We start from the raw sequence: 22141 nt of genomic DNA, 5'->3' as shown, positions 1-22141 counted from the left end.
AATAACATACGATAAAGTCCTGTAATCCTAAACCGAATATAATCTATATTAACCCAAAGAATTCTTGTTGCTGCAGCATCAGCCTGACAGGGAAGCTCATTAAACCAAAGTTTTAGATACATTTCACCACAACTTATCTGTCATTTTTAAGCTAACCTCTAAATGTGGTCCGCCACTTCCTGGGAAATGTGCATAATATTTGTTTTACCAAAGAGCTTGGCATATTTGACTGGACTTGACTGGAAACTGGGTTCAAATCATTGAGTTACTGTAAATTACAGAAAGCTGTTCAATTTTTTAATACAATTATTTAGTTCTATTAGCAAATCAATGAGCAGAACTCTTTTACCACATGGTTAATAATTGAATAGACTTTATTGATCCCACAATGAGGAATTTCACCTGGTAAGGCAGAATATACACTAAGTGAATAGGCAAGAAGAAAAAATTAATAATACAGGTGAATACACAAAGGCTGTAGGCTATTAATGTAACTTTCAACAATTAAAATGACAAAAAAAATTGAGTTTCCAAAAAGAAACCACAAGTAATAAAACATTAAGTGAGAAATGCTTCAGTTTAATTTGCTTTACCTTATTTTACTTTTATGTGTCTGATATTGTGACAATTTTGTAATTCAGTTTAATCTGTTGCACTGTCTTAAAATATGTAGTTAGACACTCCGTCTTAAGAGCAAATTCACTTAGAAATCATTTTTTTACTTGTTATTTTGAAACACGATAGGTCACTCTGAGGTTGCCAAGCAGACTAAATGTGAAAATAGTCTCTTAGCCCTATTTCCTGCTTAAAAGTCTGACAGAAAATAGATGCTGAAAGGCTCAGATTAGAAAAGCCTGTGACAATTGCAATCACCCATCTTGACTCGCGACGGGGAAGTCAAACGGTTAGTTTATCGTCTAAGAATCAGCAGAGAACGTCTCAGCTAGTTGAAACCAACCGTTAGCATTAGCAACTCCACAACATGGCTAGATATAGTCGGACTCACCTCGACACATAGCATTGGCTCTGGAACCCAAGTCCTTGAGAGGGGTTGGACACTCTTCTTTGCTGGAGTTGCTCCGGGTGAGAGGCGGAGGGCTGGGGTTGGCTTTTTGTTAGCCCCAAGACTCTCTGCCTGTGTGTTGGGGTTTACCCCTGGGGGACGAGAGGGTAGCTTCCCTGCGCCTTCGGGTTGGGGAACGGGTCCTGACTGTTGTTTGTGCTTATGGGCCAAATATCAGTTCAGAGTACCCACCCTTTTTGGAGTCCCTGGGACGAGTGCTAGATAGTGCTCCATCAGGGGACTCCATTGTCCTGCTGGGGGACTTATATGCTTACGTGGGCATTGACAGTTTGACCTGGAGGGGTGTGATTGGGAGGAACGGCCCGCCTGATCTGAACTCGAGTGGTGTTTCGTTATTGGACTTCTGCGCAAGCCGCAGTTTGGCCATAACGAACACCATTTTCGAACATAAGGATGCCCATTGGTACACTTGGTACCAGGGCAGCCTAGGTCGCAGGTCGATGATAGACTTTGTAGTCGTATCATCTGACCTGTGGCCGTATGTTTTGGACACCCGAGTGAAGAGAAGAGTGGAGCTGTCAACTGATCACCTGGTGGTGAGTTGGATCAGATGGCAGGGAAGATGCCGCGTGGATCTGGCAGACCCAAACGCATAGTGAGGGTCTGCTGGGAACGCCTGGCAGAAGAACCTGTCAAGACGGTCTTCAAATCCCATCTCCGGCAGAGCTTTGACCACGTCCCGAGAGCAGTGGGGGACATTGACTCCGAGTGGGCCCTGTTCCACTCTACGATTGTTGAGGCGGCTGTTGATAGCTGTGGTCGCAAGATGGCCGGTGCCAGTCGTGGTGGCAACCCCCGTACCCGCTGGTGGACACCAGAGGTTCGGGGAGCCTTCAGGCTGAAGAAGGAGGCCTACAGGGCGTGGCTGGTCTGTGGGTCTCCGGAGGCAGCAGACAGGTACCGGATAGCCAAGCGGGTTGCAGCAGTGGCAGTTGCCGAGGCAAAATCTCGGGCGTGGGAGGAGTTTGGTGAGGCCTTGGAGAAAGACTATCGATTGGCTCCAAAGAGGTTCTGGCAAACTGTCCGGCGCCTCAGGAGAGGAAGGCAGCAACTCGCTCACACTGTTTACAGTGGGGATGGGGAGCTGCTAAAGCAAATGGGGCTATAGTCGGATGGTGGAAGGAATACTGTGAGGAGCTCCTCAATCCCACCTACGCACATTCCGAGGAGGAACCAGAGCCGGGAGACCTGGGGATGGACTGTCCAATCTCGGGGGCAGAAGTTGCTGAGGTAGTCAAACAACTACACAGCGGCAGAGCCCCGGGGGCGGATGAGATTCGTTCTGGGTATCTCAAGGCTATGGATGTTGTAGGGCTGTCGTGGTTGACATATCTCTGCAACATTGCATGGTCATCGGCGGCAGTTCCTGTGGAGTGGCAGACTGGGGTGGTGGTCTCCATCTTTAAGAAGTGTGGCCTGAGGGTGTGTTCCAACTATAGGGGGATCACACTCCTCAGCCTCCCTGGAAAGGTCTACTCCAAGTCACTGGAGAGGAGGGTCCGATCGATAGTTGAATCTCAGATTGAGGAGGAGCAATATGGTTTTCGTCCTGGCCGTGGAACTGTGGACCAGCTCTATACGCTTGCAAGGGTGAAGGAGAGGGCATGGGAGTTTCCCCAACCAATCCACATGAGTTTTGTGGATTTGGAGAAGGCTTATGACCGTGTCCCCAGGGGCACCCTGTGGGGGGACGCTCCAGGAGTATGGGGTGTGTGGCTTTCTGTTAAGGGCCATTCAGTCCCTTTACCAGAGGAGTGTGAGTTTGGTCCACATAGCCGGTAGTAAGTCTGACCTGTTCCCAGTGAGGGTTGGACTCCGCCAGGGCTGCCCTTTGTCACCAGTTCTGTTCATTACCTTTATGGATATAATTTCTAGGCGCAGCCGTGGTGTGGAGTGTGTCGAGTTTGGTGGCAGGAGAAGCTCGTCTTTGCTTTTTGCGGATGATGTGCTCCTCCTAGCTTCATCCAGCTCTGACCTTCAGCTCTTGCTGGGTAGGTTCACGGCCGAGTGTGAAGCGGCTGGGATGAGGATCAGCAACTCCAAATCTGAGACCATGGTTCTCGACCGGAAAAGGGTGGCTTGCCAACTCCGGGTCGGGGGAGAGGTCCTACCTCAAGTGGAGGAGTTTAAGTATCTCGGGGTCTTGTTCACAAGTGAGGGTAGGAGGGATCGGGAGATCGACAGGCGGATTGGTTCAGCATCTGCAGTGATGCGGACGCTGAGCCGATCTGTCGTGGTGAAGAGGGAGCTGAGCCAGAAAGCCAGGCTCTCGATTTACCGGTCGATCTACGTCCCAATCCTCACCTATGGTCATGAGCTTTGGGTAATGACCGAAAGAACGAGATCGCGGATACAAGCGGTCAAAATGAGTTTCCTCCGTAGGGTGGCCGGGCTCAGCCTTAGAGATAGGGTGAGGAGCTCGGACATTCGGGAGGGACTCGGAGTAGAACCGCTGCTCCTCCGGATCGAAAGGAGTCAGCTGAGGTGGTTTGGGCATCTGGTCAGGATGCCTCCTGGACGCCTCCCTGGGGAGGTGTTTCGGGCATGTCCTGCCGGCAGGAGGCACCCGGGTCGACCCAGGACACGTTGGAGAGGTTACATCTCCAATCTGGTCCGGGAACACCTTGGGGTCCTGCCGGAGGAGCTGGTGGACAAGGCCGGGAGAGGACGGTCTGGAGCTCCCTAGTTGGGATGCTGCCCCCACGACCCGGACCCGGATAAGCGGAGGAAGATGAAGATGAAGAACTCCACAACATGGCAGTGGTCCTTCAGGCTTGTGTTATTTGTGGAGAAAAAGCATCAACGTTGCAAAGTAAATGAAGTCAGTGTTAGAGTCGTGTTGCTGTTAGACAATCATGCGAATATCAAGAAATAAGGCTCAGCCTGCCATCTTCTGCCTCCCATTCTTCTGGCTAACTTCTAGTGTTTTTATGGAGTCTGGCAAGGTGTTTATTAATGCTAATTAGGAACTACCGTTTATAAGACATTAGATTCATCACCAAAAAGAGCATGTGTGAGCGATTATGTGATTTTTAGAAAAAGGTCATGAGCGATTATGTGATTTTTAGTAAAAGGTCATTAAATTGCTGTACACTTTTATAAAGCAAAATAAAACACAGTAGATACAGGTGAAAGAAGCCTGCTGGCATTTAAGTCATTAATCCCAAATCACTCCAGATTAATTAGCTCAAAACTAGCTGTCTTTTGCTTACAGGGACGTTTTGTGAGAGAGCAAACAAGCGAAGGCACAGCATGATTAGTCAGAGATCCAGATATGCTGAAGAGGACTCGGAGGATGGGGATGACAAAACGTCTGATTCTGACGACGAATGTGAGTATTAAACCTGAAAACTTTGCATTCAGACACAAGCTTGTTACTTGACAGATAATGCGTGTAGAGTTCAAAATAAAACCAAACATTTTGAATTCAAGTTTGTGAGTTTTTTTTTAAACACGTCTCTGCTTTTGTTTCAGCTGCAAGAAAAAGAAAAAAGAGGGATCGCGACAAGACATGGAAGTTTGAGGAGAAGAAGGGTTCCAGGGATCACAAGCGAAGTGGGGTTTCTAACTCTCGCCGTAATCGGGATTGGCGCTCAGATGACTCTGATAATGACAGTCCACCGCCAAACCTGAGTGATGGTGAGAATTTATAACGAACGTCAGAATAGAAATAGTTTATGTGCATGAGTGTTGTAGTCCTGTGGAATGGTCCGCTCATACAGGTCTTGTAAAAAGCTGTATTTCATTAAACTGTTGTCTTTGTTTTCAGTTGCAATAAAAATGAAGAAAAAGGAGAAACAGAAGAACAGGATGGCGTACCAGTCCAAAATGTCATTAGAAGGTATCAAGTTTACTTCTGGTATGATGCTAGCAAGTTCATAATGACTGTAAAATTACAGATTTTTGCTTTATTTGGGTTGTTTTTGTTTTTTTACAGAAATGATGGACTCATCTCCATTTAAGAGATTTACTTCCAGCATGGACACCATTCTCGAAAGCCTCGAGGACGTGGACCTCACTGAAGCAGGTAAATACGAAGTGTTACAGTTAGGGTTGTCACGGTGTGAAAATTTAACCTCACGGTTATTGTGACCAAAATTATCACGGTTTTCGGTATTATCGCGGTATTTTTTTAAACATGTAACATTTACAGACAACTAAATAAACCCTGTATATCAGGAAAATATTGTCCTCAGTTTGTGTCTAAATGTTGCCTAAAATTTGTGATTTTGTAATTATGTAGTTTTTTATTTGTTTACATTTTTCCCCTTTAGTCTTTAAAATACCAATATTTGCCCATAACTTCTTATTTTTTGTCTGTTTGATGTCATCATTTAAAAATATTAGATCAGATGATACTCAGTACTCAAGTAGCCTTCTAATCAGATACTTTTTTTTACCCTTACTTGAGTAATAAACCCTATATCAGGAAAATATTGTCCTCGGTTTGTGTCCTTCCAGTGAGCTTTGCAGATGTGGGAAAATGTCATCAGGCAGTAATCATTGTTAAATTCATAATTATTCTCGGAGAGAGACCAACTCTTATCTGCCGCTGGGAGCCCCGTAATGCATAGCGTCATTTCAACATGGGGGTGTCCGCGACACGGTTTATATGCAGGTAGCGACGCTGCGGCTGCTTTATATAGCGACTCTTTGCGTTCTCCCTCAACCCAAATCCTCGGATCACGCATTTTAGCTAAAACGCTAACATTAGCTTGCCTTGCGTTGACTGTAGGGTTGTGAGTGATGGTCACGCAGATGTGTCATGAGATTTGAAGCGTTGCTGCCTTTCACAGACACTTTTTCTGCACGTGCTGCAAACAGGATAGCCGTCTTCTATCAACTGTCCCTCGGCATTCTTCAAATATCCAAAAAATGCCCGTACTTCCCACTTTGTCTTCTTTGAGGGATAATAAATGTCCTGAGCGCTGCCGTCTCCTCCTTTGGCCATTATTTCAGCTTTAGCTTCAAGAAAGTTTTGGTTGTAAACAACAAAGTGTGCATGTGCCGCCGGCAACATCAGTAGATGATACGGTGGCTGGTAAGGGTCACTGCGCCTACACCGCAGCCACGGTAATCCACCGAGATAATATTTTTTTTAAAAACAAGACGGTTATTATTATTGTTAACTTTTGTACCGGGGTTTACCGCTACAACGGTTACCGTGACTACCCTAGTTACAGTTTTTCCAAACCTACTAGGGTTTGATGAAGTGGAAAGCTGAGAAACATCCCCTGCTCTCTGTAATAGATGATGATGAGATACCTCAAGAGATCTTACTTGGAAAGCAGCAACTGAATGAGCTGGGCAGCGATTCTACTAAGATTAAAGCAATGGGAATCTTCAACAAGGTAAAAAAAAAAGTGTTTTTGTCTTGTTTTTTACACTACAAACCCATAGCAGCATTGTATGAAAATAACCTGTCGATCTTGTTTGTTTTCTTCTTAGATTTCATCCAGTAAACTGGTGAAAATTCTGAATATTCTGGAAAAAAACATTCAGGACAGCGTCACCCTTTCCACCTTGATCAACCATGTACGTTTTTGGCCTGACGATATTGATGGGGTTCAACTTTTAAGCTGCAAAAGTGATTTTATTGTTTATGATTTTAACACATTTGCAGGATAATGACTCCATGGACGAGGAGCGTTTGTGGCGTGATCTCATCATGGAGCGTGTGACCAAGTCGGCCGATGCCTGTGTGACGGCGCTCAACATAATGACGTCTCCACACATGCCCAAAGTGGTTTACATAGAGGATGTGATTGAGAGGGTGCTGCAGTTCACCAAGTTTCACCTGCTGAACTCTGTGTACCCTCAGTATGACTCTTCCTACAGGGGGGATCGCCACGGAGGTCAGCAGCACTAACACTTTCCTTTCAATAGCACCTTTTTGCATCTGAGATTAATGTTGCAATAAAACTCAGGAGTGACTTTCCACCCTGAGGTCTTCTGGTTTTTTAGATGCCAAGAAATGGAAGGAAGCTGTTGTTGTGATGCTTGCAGCCAATAAAAACATATGAAGGAACTAGCTTGTGGGGCGACGGTAGCCGAGGAGTTAAGCATCTGCCCCGTAATCGGAATGTTGCAGGGTCAAGTCCCACTCAGTCTGTCGCTGCTGTTGTGTCCTTGGGCAAGACACTTAACCTACTTTGCGTGCACCATGGTGATCGGAGGGACAGGTGGCACCTGTGTACGGCAGCCTCGCCTCAGAGCCCCAGAGCAGCTGTGGCTGCATTGTTGCTCATCACCACCAGGGTGTGTGTGTGTGTGTGTGTTAGTGGGCGAATGACTGTTGTAAAATGTCTTGGGAGTGGGGTTGTAGAGCTCTAGAAGGCGCTTTATCAAATACAGGCCATTTTTATCATTTCTGTGGCTGAGACAATGTCGAGTTAGCAGGAAAAAAAGTACACCATTATTTTATTTTTTTACCTGTTAGGCAGGAGCTGTCAGATTGTGTTTGACAAGTTAACACGAGATGGAAGTGGATTACAAAGTAGGAAGTTTAGGACAGTTTAGATGTGTCCAAATCCAGGGGCTGCATCGATTCGAGTTCGCATTTTAAGACTGATGACGTCACAGCAAAGCAACTAAACTGTCCCTGAATTAGGACAGGTCTTCATTCCAGGTCGAACGTGAGATCTTTGCTCTTGTTATAATAGCAGACAAAGCTGGAGAGGATTATGATTTTAAATGTTAGGATATTAAAAGAATTAAAACTTAAAGTGGTTGTGTTGTCAGGCTTTTTTTTTTGGGGTCAAAAATAATAAGAAAAATTCTTGTAAACGAGCTTGCATGGAGTCTCAGGTATTTCTTCATTATAGCTGCTAAGTTTAATTTTAACTTCTGCTTAGTGGCATCGTGGTTGCTAGGCGACTGGATCTACGCTGAGGGAGAGGTGGGAATAATAAAAAGGCTAGATGGTCCAAATTCACAGCCGCTCACTTCTGGTCTTAGCGGCTGTGGAAGGACCTGGCCTACATGGACCGGGTAGGACAGGTCCTCACGAGGATGAATTTGGACACACTTGATGTCTCATTACATATTGCAGTATTGACATGTGCAATATCCTATTCCTTCAAGTGTCTCTTGTCTTATAAATTAATTAATTCAGTTCCCATTTATTGTTTTTCACCCAGGTGGCACATCAAAGTCCAAGAGAGCGAAGTCTTCTGCCCACAAACAGAAAGTGGTCGTGGTGCTCTACAACAAAGTGTGTGATATCATCAGCAGCATCTCCGAGCTCCTAGAAATCCAGCTGCTCACCGACACCACAATCCTCCAGGTTCGTTTTTATTCTCTGTTTTGATTCTGAGGCTCAGGTGTGTGCCCTCATGTCACCTCCGAGTGTTTTTGTGTGCTCATCTCTTCTAGGTGTCTAACCTTGGTACTACACCCTTTTTTGTGGAGAATGTCAGTGAACTGCAGTTATGTGCCATCACACTTGTCACTGCAGTAAGTTGGAGCTGGCGTGCTTTTTAAATTTTCTCCATGGTGGCGTTATTAATTTTTGTTTTTATTTATTGTTTGTGCTTCTCCCTTTAGGTCTTCAGTCGTTACGAGAAGCACAGACAGCTCATTCTTGAGGACATTTTCACCTCCCTGGCTAAGCTTCCTACAAGTAAACGCAATCTCAGGAACTTTAGGTAACTTGTCTTGTTTTTTTTTTTAGTAAGGTGACATAAATCAGAATAATGAGTTATGGCTTAGTTGTTCACGCTAACGTCTCGTTTTTATTAGGCTGAACAGCATTGACTCAGACGGAGAGCCGTTGTATATCCAGATGGTGTCGGCCCTCGTCCTTCAGCTCATCCAGTGCATCGTTCACTTTCCCTCTGAGAAAGAGGCCGAGGAGGGGCAGAACAAAAAGGTGACCATAAACAAGTGGATCGATTTGTATTTGTCATTATTGTCATGAAAAAAATAAACAATATTTTTTTAATGTTACTTTGGATTTTAGCTTGATAGAGACGCTCTCATTACAAACACCTATGAAACCGCCATGAGGACAGCTCAGAACTTTCTCTCAGTGTTTCTGAAGAAGTAAGTAATTATTTCTGGAACATGAAATGTGTCTGCTTCCATTCTCTTCTTGTGTCAGCCTACAGCCGTTTGAAATTCAGCTCCCTCCTGTCACCTATATTTTTTATTACTCATATCAACCAGGCGGCTGTTCACAAAGGCGTTTTAATAGAGGATTGTGGTGTGTTTCAGATGTGGGAGTAAACAGGGAGAGGAGGACTACAGGCCTCTGTTTGAGAACTTTGTTCATGACCTGCTGTCTGCTGTCAGTAAGCCTGAGTGGCCTGCAGCTGAACTGCTGCTCAGTTTGCTGGGCCGCCTGCTGGTGAGTGACACTTTTCACTCGTCATCCGTCTGGTTGTTTACATCATTTGTTGTCATTATGACATTTCTTACTCCAGGTTCACCAGTTCAGTAACAAGCAGACAGAAATGGCGCTCAGGGTGGCATCTCTGGACTACCTCGGCACGGTCGCCTCACGCCTGCGTAAAGATGCTCTTACTAGCAAGATGAACCAAAGAGCTATTGATCGCATTCTTAAAGAGGTGGATGAGCTACTGGAAGGGTTTATTACTTATAAACTAATAGAGCAATGGGATCTGTTTTCAACACACTCCTGACATGTTTGTCCCTTTTTGCAGAGTCCAGGTAGCGATGAGGTACAGCAACTCCAAAAAGCTTTGTTGGACTTCCTGGATGAAAACATTGATACAGAACCAGATTTACTGGTGAGAATTTTGAGTTCCACTGATTAAAATTGACTTTATTTAACTTTCTTTTAAGCGTAAAATACTCTTTATGATTGCATTTGTTTTACACAGTTCGCCAGGAACTTTTATATTGCCCAGTGGTACAGGGACACTACAGTCGAGGTAGAAAAAGCGATAAAGTCTCAAAATGAATACGACGAGGACCCTAAAGGTCGGCGACATTTCAAGGATGTTGACTCAAGTGAGGAAATCGTGCAGATGGCCGAGATCCGGAAGAAGTTCCTCCGCAAGATCATTAAGACGACACCGACGGATTTCAGTTCTGTGAGGTAAGTACTCATTCTTTTTAAGTAACTAATAATACCAATAATAAAAGTTAATAGTATTCGTGACTTTTCTTTGCAGGGTGAACTCTGACACCATAGACTATGAAGACTCGTGTCTAGTTGTCAGATATCTGGCCTCTATGAGGCCGTTTGCGCAGAGCTTTGACATTTATTTATCACAGGTAAGATGATAAATGTAACATAAATATGCCTGATGTTACAGATATTTATTATGTTTCAATTTTTTTACTATAGATTCTGAGAGTCCTGGGGGAGAGCGCCATTGCAGTGAGAACTAAAGCCATGAAGTGTCTGTCAGAGGTCGTGGCTGTGGATCCAAGTATTCTAGCACGAGTAAGTTACTCAGCGTACGCGGACAGCAGCTTAGCATAGCATAGCTTAGCTTAGCCAGGTTCAGGATTGTCAGTCAAAGCCGACACTCCAGTGTTAATCCATTCTGTTTGAGAGACATTTTGATCAATGTTCACGCATGAGAAGGGTCTTTCCACTTTCTGTCTCTTATCTGTTTGTACGAAAGCAGTCCCAATCTAAAGTTTGTGGGACCAACCGCTTACGTTTGTTTCACAGCTGGATATGCAGCGTGGGGTGCATTGCCGCCTCATGGACAACTCCTCAAGCGTCCGAGAGGCAGCTGTGGAGCTTCTCGGCCGCTTTGTCCTTAGTCGACCTGAGCTCATCGAACAGTATTATGACATGCTCATTGAAAGGATACTGGTAATTTTAAAAATCTTCTTTTTTACTGCACAAGTGCATCACACACACACACACACACACACACACACACACACACACACACACACACACACACACACACACACATCTGGGAAGGGTAGCAATCATTAGTGTCCTGTTTTGGGGGACTTGTGAAGAGAAATAGAAGACATCTATCACACAGCTGTCTCAAGTGGATCTTTGACTAATTCTGTACAAAAAAGGTCATTTAAAGTGCAAAAGTTCAACTGAGGTTAGATCATTTCCCAACGCTACCACCTATGTATCAAAGGAAGAACTGCAGGAGGCTGTGTTCAAATCGGTTCAAATGTTCACTCATTCAAGTGTTCTGTTTTGAGCCATGAAACATTTTGATTACAGTAATTTTATTCATTAAAGGAGCAAAAAGGAGATTATGAGTATACACGTTTTAAGAGATAAAAATGTTTAAAAATACTTTGTGGATTAAAATGGCAGAGTAGTTACAGGGAATGGGAAATGGTTTCTTTTCTTGTGATCTGTCTACTGTAAAGTCACATTTTATGACTTAGAGCAGCCATTGTAAATAAGCACTTTGTTATGTAGCCAATGCCATTTTGCGTTTGCGCAGGACACGGGTATCAGTGTGAGAAAAAGAGTCATTAAGATTCTGAGGGACATCTGTTTGGAGCAGCCAGACTTCCACAAGATTACCGAGATGTGTGTCAAAATGATCCGAAGGGTCAATGACGAAGAAGGGATCAAGGTTTGTGTTTTGATGAATGTGTGTGTGTGTGAGTGTGTGTGTTGTACATATGGGCCTTTTTTGTTGCTTAGATACATTATATATACCCAAACATGGTTCCCTTTGCAGAAACTGGTGAATGAAACGTTCCAGAAACTCTGGTTCTCCCCCACACCCGGTCACGACAGAGACGCCATGACCAGAAAGGTCCTGAACGTCACAGATGTGGTGAGTGCTATTTAAAACAAAACAAAAGAAGCATTTTTTATTTTAGATGTTGCTGTGATCTAACTTCACTCATGTTTTGGTTTAATCCCAGGTGTTGGCATGCAGAGATTCTGGTTACGACTGGTTTGAGCAGCTTCTGCAAAATGTGAGATTTGTAACTCTTGTAATTCACCAACAAGATCCTTGTTTGTTACTTAGTCGTTCTAACTACTGTTTGTGATTGTGTAGCTTCTGAAATCAGAGGAGAACGCTTCATACAAACCTACCAAGAAAGCCTGTGTCCAGCTGGTGGACAATTTAGTGGAACATATACTTAAATACGAGGAGTCCATTGCAGGTACAGTTTATTTTAACAGTAATCTATGTCCTGTATTTAGCGACAATGTAGTGATTTTTTATTTGATTTGTTGGTAATAAAAAGCATTTTAATATGTGCTTTTCAGACTGTGAGGACAAAGGGGTCAATTCGAGCCGTTTGGTGGCGTGCATCACCACTCTCTACCTGATCACTAAAATCAGATCACAGTTTATGGTCAAACACACCATGACATTGCAGCCCTACCTGACCAACAAATGCATTGTAAGAACCATCTTATTTTATTTTCAGTCATGCAAAGTTTCTAACTTGATTGAGTCGTAGATTTTTTTTTTTTTGCTGGACAAACCTTTTATGTTGTACAATACCACCATCTAGTGGCAGCTACATGAAGCTGCCACTGTTTCTTGCAAATGGTCAAATCATAGTTCATGCAAAAAGTATAACTGTCCTTTTTCTAATTTATGATTGCAGACCCAGAATGATGTCATGGTGATCTGTAATGTTGCCAAAATCCTAGAGCTTGTTATTCCTCTGATGGAAAACCCAAGTGAGACTTTCCTCACCACCACAGAGGAAGACCTGATGAAGCTCATCATGAAATACGGCATGATGGTTAGTCTTATTTACAGCTCAGAGCTGTTACACCTTACTCCTTGGAAAACAAACAAAAAAAAAGTGATCACTAAATCATTGTATTCTTTGTTGTGTGTGCTCCTCAGGTTGTGCAACACTGTGTGAGTTGTCTCGGCGCCATTGTGAACAAGGTCACACACAACTACAAGTTTGTTTGGGCTTGTTTTAACCGGTACTATGGTACGTTTCCACTGCTCGTTGCAGATTGAGTCAGATTGCACAGGTCATATGTTATATTCATTGTTTTACGCTCATTTTTCAGGAGCTCTGGCTAAACTCAAGACGCAGCATCAGGAGGACTCCAGCTGCTCCACTCTGGCTACTAGCAAACCCACCCTGCTGCGCTCCTTGTTCACCGTGGGGGCTCTCTGTCGACACTTTGACTTTGACCAAGAAGAATTTAAGGGTTCTAACAAGGTAAACACTCGTCCTTTCCCTAAAAGTTGCTTTTAGAGCTTTTTTTTGATGAATCTTGCTTTATGTGTGTCTTTTAGATTGTCATTAAGGACAAAGTATTGGAGCTTCTGCTGTATTTCACCTCTCATGAAGATGAGGAAGTCCAGATCAAGGCCATTATAGGGCTAGGTCAGTCAGATAACACAACATTTATGTTGTAATTTTGCTGTTTGTAGCTTTTCTAATCTGTTTGTTGCCTATTGAGTTGAGTTTGGTATTCTCAGAGGGGATTTTTCTGTTTCTTCCTTAAAGGCTTCCAGTTCATCATGCACCCAGAGCTCATGTTTGTGCAGGATGTGAAGGTTCTGTATAACAATATCCTGTCAGATGAGAGCAGTACAGTCAATCTGAAGATCCAGGTGCTCAAAAACCTGCAGACATACCTGCAGGAGGAGGACTCTCGAATGCAAGAAGCAGATCGAGAATGTGAGTGGACCACTCTCAGCTCACACAGATCCTGTCCACACATACGTCATTACTGATGCTGCTGATGTTGTCCATTCAGGGAAGAACCAAGCCAAACAGGAAGATCTGAAGGAAATGGGGGACATCTCATCGGGCATGAGCAGCTCCATCATGCAGATTTACCTAAAGCAGGTGTTGGAGTCCTTTTTCCACTCTCAGTCTACGGTGCGGCATTACTCGCTGAATGTCATTACGCTGACTCTCAGCCAGGGCCTCATCCACCCTGTACAGGTGTGTTCACAATCTTAACCAAGCATGCAGATCACAAAACAAGACATTAGAGTTCACAAGATGTAAATGTTGTTCTTTTCTGTAGTGTGTACCGTACTTGATTGCGATTGGAACAGACCCAGAGCCAGCCATGAAGAACAAAGCAGACCAACAACTAGTGGAGATTGACAAGAAATATTCAGGTTTCATCCATGTGAGTAGCTGCTGCTTTACCGCTACTGAAATCAGTCAAAAACTAAAAAAAAACTTTATTTTAGCAAACTCTGACCATATAGGAGTTGAAGTGGGAGTATCTAGGATTGCTGTGCAGATAAAAGTAAAACTGAGAGGATTTACATGCTGCCTTCATCGATGAAGAGTACTGGTATTATCAGCTGCTAATGCAGAATGGATGACCGAGCTTCTCACTCTATCTCTAAGAGAGAGCCCAGACACCCTGCAGAGAAAACTCATTTCAGCCTCTTGCATCTGTGATCTCATTCTTTCTGTCACTACCCAAGGCTTGTGACCACAGGTGAGGGTAGGAACGTAGATCGACCGGTAAATTGAGAGCTTTCCCTTCTGGCTCGGCTCTCTCTTCACCACGACAGATCGGTACAACGCCCGCATCACTGCAGACGCATCACCAGCAGCACATTCTCAGTGGCCTAGTGGTAGAGTGTCTGCCCTGGGACTGGGAGATCAGGGTTCAAATCTAGGTCAGGTCATATCAAAGACCTTAGCAATGGGACTCAATGCTTCCATGCTTCCATCTTTCCCTCACTCGTGAACAAGACCCAGAGATACTTAAACTCTTCCACTTGGGGCAGGACCTCATCCCTGACCCAGAGAAGGCATTCTACCCTTTTCTGACTCAAGAAACAAGTAGAAGAAACTATTTTTTACATAGCGCCTTTCAAGATAAAAGTCACAAGGCGCATCACAATATATATTTTTTTAAATAATTAAAACTGAATTGGAAATATAATTAAAAAAGGGAGGGGAAAGGGCAAAATATACTTAAAAAATGTGAAGAAAAAATAAAAAAGTAATCACAGGATCCCAAAAAAGACTAAATTGATAGAAACAGCAGTACAAAGAGAAGGTAGTGATCAACAGAAGGTCACGCAAAAGCCAATCTGAACAGGTGAGTTTTCAGCTGTTTTTGGTAAATGGCCTGTATTTGATATAGCGCCTTCTAGAGTCCTGGAACCCCCCAAGGCGCTTTACAACACAATCAGTCATTCACCCATTCACACACACATTCACACACTGGTGGGGATGAGCTACAGTGTAGCCACAGCTGCCCTGGGGCGCACTGACAGAGGCGAGGCTGCCGAGCACTGGCGCCACCGGTCCCTCCGACCACCACCAGCAGGCAACGTGGGTTAAGTGTCTTGCCCAAGGACACAACGACAGCGACAGACTGAGCGGGTCTCGAACCTGCGACCTTCCGATTGCGAGGCGAGCAGTTAACTCCTGTGCCACCGTCGCCCCACTGAGTCCACTGATCTCAGGCTCAGGGGGAGAGAGTTCCAGAGTCAGGGGGCCACAGCAGTAAATGATCTGTCACCTTTGGTCTTTAGCCTGGTGCTGCACAACCAGTAGGCTTTGGTCACTGGACCTCAGGGACCTGCTGGGGGTGTAGGGACTGAGAAGATCACACGAGTATGATGGGGGTGAGTTGCATCGTCCGTGAGAGCAGGGAACGCACTGAATGCTTCCCTTCCGTCTCTCGGGGTCTTCATGGAAGCCTATCTAACGGAAACACTGTTTGCATATCATAAATAGTAATGAGTAAGACTCCAAGACTCCAAATCCTGCTGTTTTCTGCCCACCACTCCTCCAACTAGGCTTTGCTTAAATCAACTCAAATTAAAGTACTTTTAAGTATTTTTTGTGTAATCTGCATACTTGATTGGTCATGAAACTCTGTGCAGATGAAGGCTGTTGCAGGGTTGAAGATGTCCTATCAGGTGCAGCAGGCCATAAACGAATCCAAAAAAGTGGTGATCCGAGGTTTTCGTCACGATGACTCAGACTCGGCTCTCTGCTCCCACCTCTACACCATGGTCCGGGGAAACCGACAGCACAGACGGGCGTTCCTCATCTCTCTGCTCAACCTGTTTGATGACAGCTCTGTAAGTTTGTCTCATTCATTAAAGAGGGACTGCACACCATCAGAAAATGTAACTCCACCCCTAGTCAAGATTTGAAAAATGCTACGAAAGTGGGCGTTGCCAGGAGGCACGGATGGGCATGGCCAAGTGTGGGGAATTTCCTTCCCGGAAGGGAGGAGGAGTGGGAGGAGTCTACCGATGAGGTGAAATTGTACCAGTCCCAGTCAATCACAAATTTAAAATGCAGTAGCCACAGTTCAGCCCACTGAGACATTTTTAGACCTACATTCTAGATTTAATTACGTTTACACAAACATGTCAAAAAATGCACAGAAACAGAAAGATAGCATTTGTAAAGACCCAATTATACAGTTAATTGGCAAAAAAAGTTATTTTGGGGTTTAGTTACTCTTTAATGTTCTGGTGTAAAAAAGGTTGGTTTATTTATTCTTTATATGTTGTTTGCAGAAAATCGAGGTGAACATGCTGCTCTTTGTAGCCGACAACTTGGCCTGCTTCCCTTACCAAACCCAGGAAGAGCCTCTTTTCATCATGCACCACGTAGACATCACTCTATCCATCTCTGGCAGCAACCTGCTCCAGTCTTTCAAGGAGGTGGGAATCATTTACAGCTGGGGAAACTCAGCTACTGCTTGCTAATAGGATTATTTGCTGCTATCTTTTTCGTCAGACTGCCTCGATTGCTTCAGAAATTCTGAGTTTATAACTTTTCTGACAATTTGGCAGATTTCTGTAAAACATTTATTAAATTAAATCAGTGTTGTTGTCAAGGTCAAACATTTACAAACATATAACCAGTAATTTTAAATTATACAGAAATTCCTCTTATTTGGTCGTTTTTTTCCTGGATGCCTCAGTAGAATCCAAAACATTTAGATTCAGCTCTCTTTCGTTGCTGCATAATTTAAAATTCTAGATTAGAACCAGCCAAGTAAACTACAAATTATATTTTTATGTGATTCTCTTGTTTGGCAGAATTTACGGAAGGAGCCTATAAGGCATGAAAAGAAAGTGAAGACTAAAAAGAGGAAGAAGAAGCACTCTCACCACAGAAGAAACAGTTCCGACGGGGATGATGAGGATGAAGAGCGCAGCAGCAGTAGCAGTAGCAGCAGCTCATCCAGCAGCAGCGATGAGGAAGATGAAGAGATCCACAGACGGAAGAAGCCTGGAGTCGCTGAGTCGGACTCGGACTTGGAAGATGAGGACGCGGTTATGGACCGTTTGCCTGAAAACGCAGCCCCGCTGATGGAATTTGCCAATGCTTCGCAGGGTGTTCTGCTTCTGCTGGTGCTCAAACAGCATCTGAAAAACCTTTATGGCTTCTCAGACAGGTCAGAAATGTCCACAAGACAAATCTTAAATGAATTCATTGTGCAGGCCTCTCAACACCATTTTTGTTTTCACAGCAAAATCCAGAAATATTCTCCTACTGAGTCCGCTAAGGTGTATGACAAGGCAGTGAACAGGAAATCAAAGGTGCACTTCAACCCTCGTCAGACTCTCAATTATCTGACAAGTGATTCGGCCAACACCGAACTCAGCCATGAGACAAAAAAGAATATCGTCAAACAATTTCTGGACGTAAGCAAACTTTTTATTCTTTTTATCTTTCTAGAGTACGTCGTGTTTCATTGTTCTGGATGCACACTTATGTAAGAGACGCAAAGTGTTGGATTTAAATTCCAGTTGAGATTAAATAAAAGTTTTGCCAACTTTTTCTGTTTCATAGTTTAAGGTATTGATGGAGCACTTGGATCGCGAGGAAGAAGATGAGGAAGGTGGCGAAGCAAATGCCAACGCGAGAAACAAAGCCATCAATTCGCTGCTGAAGGGCCCAAAACCCCAGAACCAGAACCACAGTAATCACACTGCTCCGCTGGAAACAGACGACGAGGAGAGTGAGGAGGAAGAGCCTCCCGCGGTAAGGATGGAAACTCTAGATCAGGGGTTTTCAATTCTGGGCCTGGAGGTCCGGTATCCAGTACGCTTTTGTTTCAATGCACCTGATTTCAGTCAGCAGGTGATTAACGGGCTTCTGCAGAGCCTGATGAGCTGCTGCACAGGTGATTCAACCACTGAATCTAGTGTGATGGAGCAGAGACACCACTAAAACATTCTGGATACCGGCCCTCCAGGACCAGAATTGAATAGCCCGGCTCTAGATTTTTATCGTAGAAGACCTGACTGGAAATGATCTGATCTGAAGGGTCAGTCTTTGTTGATCCAAAGTAAAATACCGTTTTCGACTCAAAGTGATGAAAAAATGAGCTTCAGTGTGAATACAAGTCGACTGGAACAATTACATGTAATACTTTAGGAATTGAGGCAGAAAACAGCATTTTTGAAGACTGGAAATTGGGCAAAACTGTTGCAGGTCATCACTGAGAATGATTCTATTGGCATGATTGAGGTATTTGTTGAAAAAAGTAAAGAGAATAAAAAGTTTATAAAAGTAAAACGTTTAAAAAGAGAGTTTGAGGCAGCAAAAAACATCCATCTATTTTTACATGAAAAGCATCACACCTTTTCGTAGCTGGTTTTGATGGTTACTCAGCTGTGATCTGGTGTTACACGTTTTCCTTTAAAGCTGGGGTCTGTAGCGTGATGTCATCGAGAAGAGATTTTGAAATTTGAACGGTATAGCTCCCACTCATGCTCCCCCTCCCCTTCAGGAAGGAAATTAGCCCCTCATACCGTGCATACTCTCATAAATAGCCTTGTAGTGCTTACGATCAAGTAATGTTTTTGTTACGTTCCTGCTCAGACACACCTGAATCTAACTACTAAGTTATCCTCTCAGCCTTCATCGGGTTCTGCAGGAGCTGCTTAACTGAAAAACCCATTTTTTATTTATTATTTCTGATTATAATCAGTCAGCTGAACATGAAGATAATCTCCTACACCTATCGGTGAAACTCTAGGATTAGAAAAGCCTGACAGATCAACGTCAAACTGTTACTTAACATTCATGGACTTTTCCATCTTGACTTCCGAAAGGGAAAATTTAGCATCCAGGAAGCAGCAGAGAACGTCTCGGCTAGTAGAAGTTAAATGTTAGCATTTGCAACTCCACAACATGTCAGCTCCTCCATATTGTGGAGATAAAACATCAACATTGCAAAGCAAATGGAGTCAGTAGTAGAGTCAAGTTGCCAATCCAAGGCATGGTGGTAAATGGCTTGTAATTTATGTTGCACCTTCTATGGTTTTACAACCCCTCAAGGTGCTTCACAACACAATCAGGCATTCACCCATGCGCTCACACGCTGGTGGTGGTTAACTACATTTTTAGCCACAGCTGCCCTGGGGCGCACTGGCGGAAGCAAGGCTGCTGAGCACTGGCGCTACTGGTTCCTTTGACCCCACCAGCAGGAAAGGCGGGTTAAAGGTCTTGCTCATTGACACAACAACTGCGACAGCTTGAGCAGGACTCTATCCCACAACCTTCGTTACGAGATGCACACTTAAATTCTCTGCCATCATCACTCTCTGGAGATGGGCAAAAATCAAAAATCAAGACTCCAAATCCTGTCGTCTGAAGCTACTTTCACCTCCAGCTGAACACTTCATTAGACGCACCAGAGCTTTTTTCCCCAGAGTACGGTGTACAAGGCATTCATTCTTACCAGAGACCACTGCAAATGTATTAAAGATATGAGTAAAGTTGACCTTTACACTATGTACTCCAGCTTTAAGTGGCTTATATGATACAATATAATCTAATTGCAGTCTGAGAAATTACAAGTGAAGAAATTGATCACTGATTTTAAACATTTGTCTTTTCTATTCTGTCATAATTCTGTATCAATGATAACTGACACTGCGTGTCCAATCCACAGCAAAAGTCAAGGAAAGGCAAGGACTCAGCTGAGGATTCGGGTCACATGACAGAGACAGTGGAATTAATGGACGTCGTTGCCATCTGCTGTCCCAAATACAAAGACAGACCGCAGATCGCCCAGGTCGTTCAGAAGACCAGAAGTGGCTACAGCATACACTGGATGACCGGTTCGTACTCTGGACCGTGGGCTGTGGCAAAGAAACGGGACGGTCGCAAAAAGGTGCCTTGGGTGGATAATATTAAGGAGTCAGACATTATTTACAAGAAGATCCCCTTGACAAGTGGACAAAGGCTCTCAAACAAAGTGGCACAGACGTTACGGGCGCTGTACGCTGCCAAGGAGGGGACTAAGAGTTAATAACTCTAAAAGACAGCCGTCACGGTCCACAGCCATGGGTCTGTTATGTTACCCACAGAGAAAGAAAGTTAACATGTTTAGATTTTAAAGTTCTGGTGAAGGAATTATATTGCAAAAGCATAACTTTCTAAATATGGGTGTGTGTAAGTTAAACAGGAAAAAGCAGAGAAGGATATGTTTGTGAAAACATTGTGTGGGAGTTCCTTCGCTGTTGTGCAGCAACTTGGATGTTTGATTTTTACTCCCACTGTATTATAGTTGACCTTTAAACATGTTTATATCTGAATATAATTCTGTAAAAAAATAAAAGTGAATGTTGGAAACTAGTGTATTGACAATGTTCTTAATAAAGTGTTTTTTGGAATTCTAACTACCACCAGATTAATTTGTTTGTTTGACTTTGAGCTCTGAAGACTTTTAAACTCCTTGTTTTACACGTTTAGATGTATGTTCCACCTGTGTTAAAATATCATTGGTATAACTGGTTATGTTTAAAGCTGTGTAGTATATGTGCCTGTAGGGATTTAAATATAATTGGGATTTTTATGTTACACAACTGGGAAACAGTGACATTATCACACTAGCACTTCTAGTTTGTTTTTTACACCATTGTTACTTTTTGTCTTTTTCTCTGTGTTTTGTTGAAAAGTCACTTGTGCTCGACGGATCCAGACGCTTTCTGGTTTTGATTTATTTCAGGCACTCCGATGGACGCTTTTCAATCTGTGAGAGGAATACCAAAACACCTTCACTTCTAAATGAGTATCAGTTGACACTTGATGATTACTGAGATGTTTTTGACATAGTTTTTTTAAATAAAATAAAGGACTTCCAGTTCCAGATATACCCTTGGCCTGGAAAATTATTATTGAGGAAGATACTCCATGCTTTTATTTTGAAAGGTACTCTTCAGAGTTGATTCTGTGATGTTTCTGTCAATTTGATAAGTGTTACCTGTTTTAATTTATTTTCTTTCTGTTCTTTGACTGTATTATTGAATACAGTCTGTATTTGAGCTGTTGGGTATTTCTTAGATCCTGAAACTAAACCCAAAATGAACCACACACAGGAGAGACGTCAGTAGGTTTTGCGCTGTGTTGGAGACAGTGGAGAGAGACAGGCCGGAAGCTTCTCCAGGCCTCTGTCATATCAACTCTGGCATGTTCTCTGCACCGTTTTATTGAAACACAGGGAAGAAGGACAAAGAACCACTCATCACTGTTTACAGTTAACCAATTACAGCGTTTCTAAGGCGGGACCTTCTAAAGAGGAAATCTCAAGTTGCAGAGGTCTGCTGAAAGCCAACTTGCAGACTCTTAATTCCCCAACACCCATGCTCATCAGCCCACATTCCAGAGCTATGAGGAAAGTAGAAAAACCCTGTGGCTTTCTTATTAACGTACGATTACTTAAAGAGAAGCATTTAAGACAGTATCAAAATACCTAACAGGAGCTCCACAGGGTACAGTGCTCTCACTCTTTCTATTCACCTTCTACACCTTGGACTTCACCTACAACACCAGCAGCTGTTACCTCCAGAAGTTCTCGAATGACCCGGCCATTGTCAGCTGTGTGTCTCGGGGAATGACCAGGAGTAAGGTCAGTCATCGAGGACTTTGTGGATTGGTGTGAGCATAACCACCTTTGCTTGAACAACAGTAAGACAAAGGAAATAGTGACTGACTTCCAGATAAATAGTCCTCACTCACCGGCAAACATCCAGGGTGCAGACATTGAGGTGGGACCATCGACATATAAATATTGGACAACGGGTTTCCATAGACTCCAATAATAAGTTTTTGAGCTAAAATGGGAGGTGGCCACCACCGCCATTTTGACCATGTCACAGGTTCCATCAAGCCCAGACAATTCCACAAAAGGGAAGAGAG

The 22141-nt window shown here is 43.7% G+C and overlaps 1 protein-coding gene across 3 annotated transcripts in view; it reads left to right on the top strand.

Moving 5' to 3' along the window:
• Nucleotides 1-20622, top strand: part of LOC107373962 (NIPBL cohesin loading factor) — a 32744-nt gene extending 12122 nt beyond the window's left edge. For all 3 annotated transcript variants that reach the window (XM_015942107.3, XM_015942112.3, XM_015942116.3), the window contains exons 11-47: nucleotides 4299-4415; nucleotides 4559-4723; nucleotides 4854-4925; nucleotides 5022-5111; nucleotides 6335-6435; nucleotides 6533-6619; nucleotides 6708-6939; nucleotides 8224-8369; nucleotides 8459-8539; nucleotides 8630-8730; nucleotides 8825-8954; nucleotides 9045-9127; nucleotides 9299-9431; nucleotides 9508-9651; nucleotides 9748-9834; nucleotides 9928-10145; nucleotides 10222-10324; nucleotides 10398-10496; nucleotides 10731-10877; nucleotides 11485-11619; nucleotides 11728-11826; nucleotides 11918-11971; nucleotides 12055-12163; nucleotides 12270-12406; nucleotides 12617-12757; nucleotides 12865-12958; nucleotides 13041-13195; nucleotides 13273-13363; nucleotides 13487-13660; nucleotides 13740-13930; nucleotides 14016-14123; nucleotides 15850-16050; nucleotides 16498-16644; nucleotides 17026-17384; nucleotides 17460-17634; nucleotides 17783-17974; nucleotides 19893-20622. In XM_015942107.3, the coding sequence (XP_015797593.3) occupies nucleotides 4299-4415; nucleotides 4559-4723; nucleotides 4854-4925; nucleotides 5022-5111; nucleotides 6335-6435; nucleotides 6533-6619; nucleotides 6708-6939; nucleotides 8224-8369; nucleotides 8459-8539; nucleotides 8630-8730; nucleotides 8825-8954; nucleotides 9045-9127; nucleotides 9299-9431; nucleotides 9508-9651; nucleotides 9748-9834; nucleotides 9928-10145; nucleotides 10222-10324; nucleotides 10398-10496; nucleotides 10731-10877; nucleotides 11485-11619; nucleotides 11728-11826; nucleotides 11918-11971; nucleotides 12055-12163; nucleotides 12270-12406; nucleotides 12617-12757; nucleotides 12865-12958; nucleotides 13041-13195; nucleotides 13273-13363; nucleotides 13487-13660; nucleotides 13740-13930; nucleotides 14016-14123; nucleotides 15850-16050; nucleotides 16498-16644; nucleotides 17026-17384; nucleotides 17460-17634; nucleotides 17783-17974; nucleotides 19893-20252 (5258 nt within the window). In that variant the 3' untranslated portion in view covers nucleotides 20253-20622. The remainder of the gene's footprint in view (nucleotides 1-4298; nucleotides 4416-4558; nucleotides 4724-4853; nucleotides 4926-5021; nucleotides 5112-6334; nucleotides 6436-6532; nucleotides 6620-6707; nucleotides 6940-8223; nucleotides 8370-8458; nucleotides 8540-8629; nucleotides 8731-8824; nucleotides 8955-9044; nucleotides 9128-9298; nucleotides 9432-9507; nucleotides 9652-9747; nucleotides 9835-9927; nucleotides 10146-10221; nucleotides 10325-10397; nucleotides 10497-10730; nucleotides 10878-11484; nucleotides 11620-11727; nucleotides 11827-11917; nucleotides 11972-12054; nucleotides 12164-12269; nucleotides 12407-12616; nucleotides 12758-12864; nucleotides 12959-13040; nucleotides 13196-13272; nucleotides 13364-13486; nucleotides 13661-13739; nucleotides 13931-14015; nucleotides 14124-15849; nucleotides 16051-16497; nucleotides 16645-17025; nucleotides 17385-17459; nucleotides 17635-17782; nucleotides 17975-19892) is intronic.
• Nucleotides 20623-22141: the final 1519 nt, after the last annotated feature.

The sequence above is a fragment of the Nothobranchius furzeri genome, chromosome 6 (assembly GCF_043380555.1).
Source record: "Nothobranchius furzeri strain GRZ-AD chromosome 6, NfurGRZ-RIMD1, whole genome shotgun sequence".
In the NCBI taxonomy this organism is placed as follows: Eukaryota; Metazoa; Chordata; class Actinopteri; order Cyprinodontiformes; family Nothobranchiidae; genus Nothobranchius; species Nothobranchius furzeri.
The sequence above is the reverse complement of the archived record's forward strand: the minus strand, read 5'-3'. Positions and strand labels throughout refer to the sequence as shown.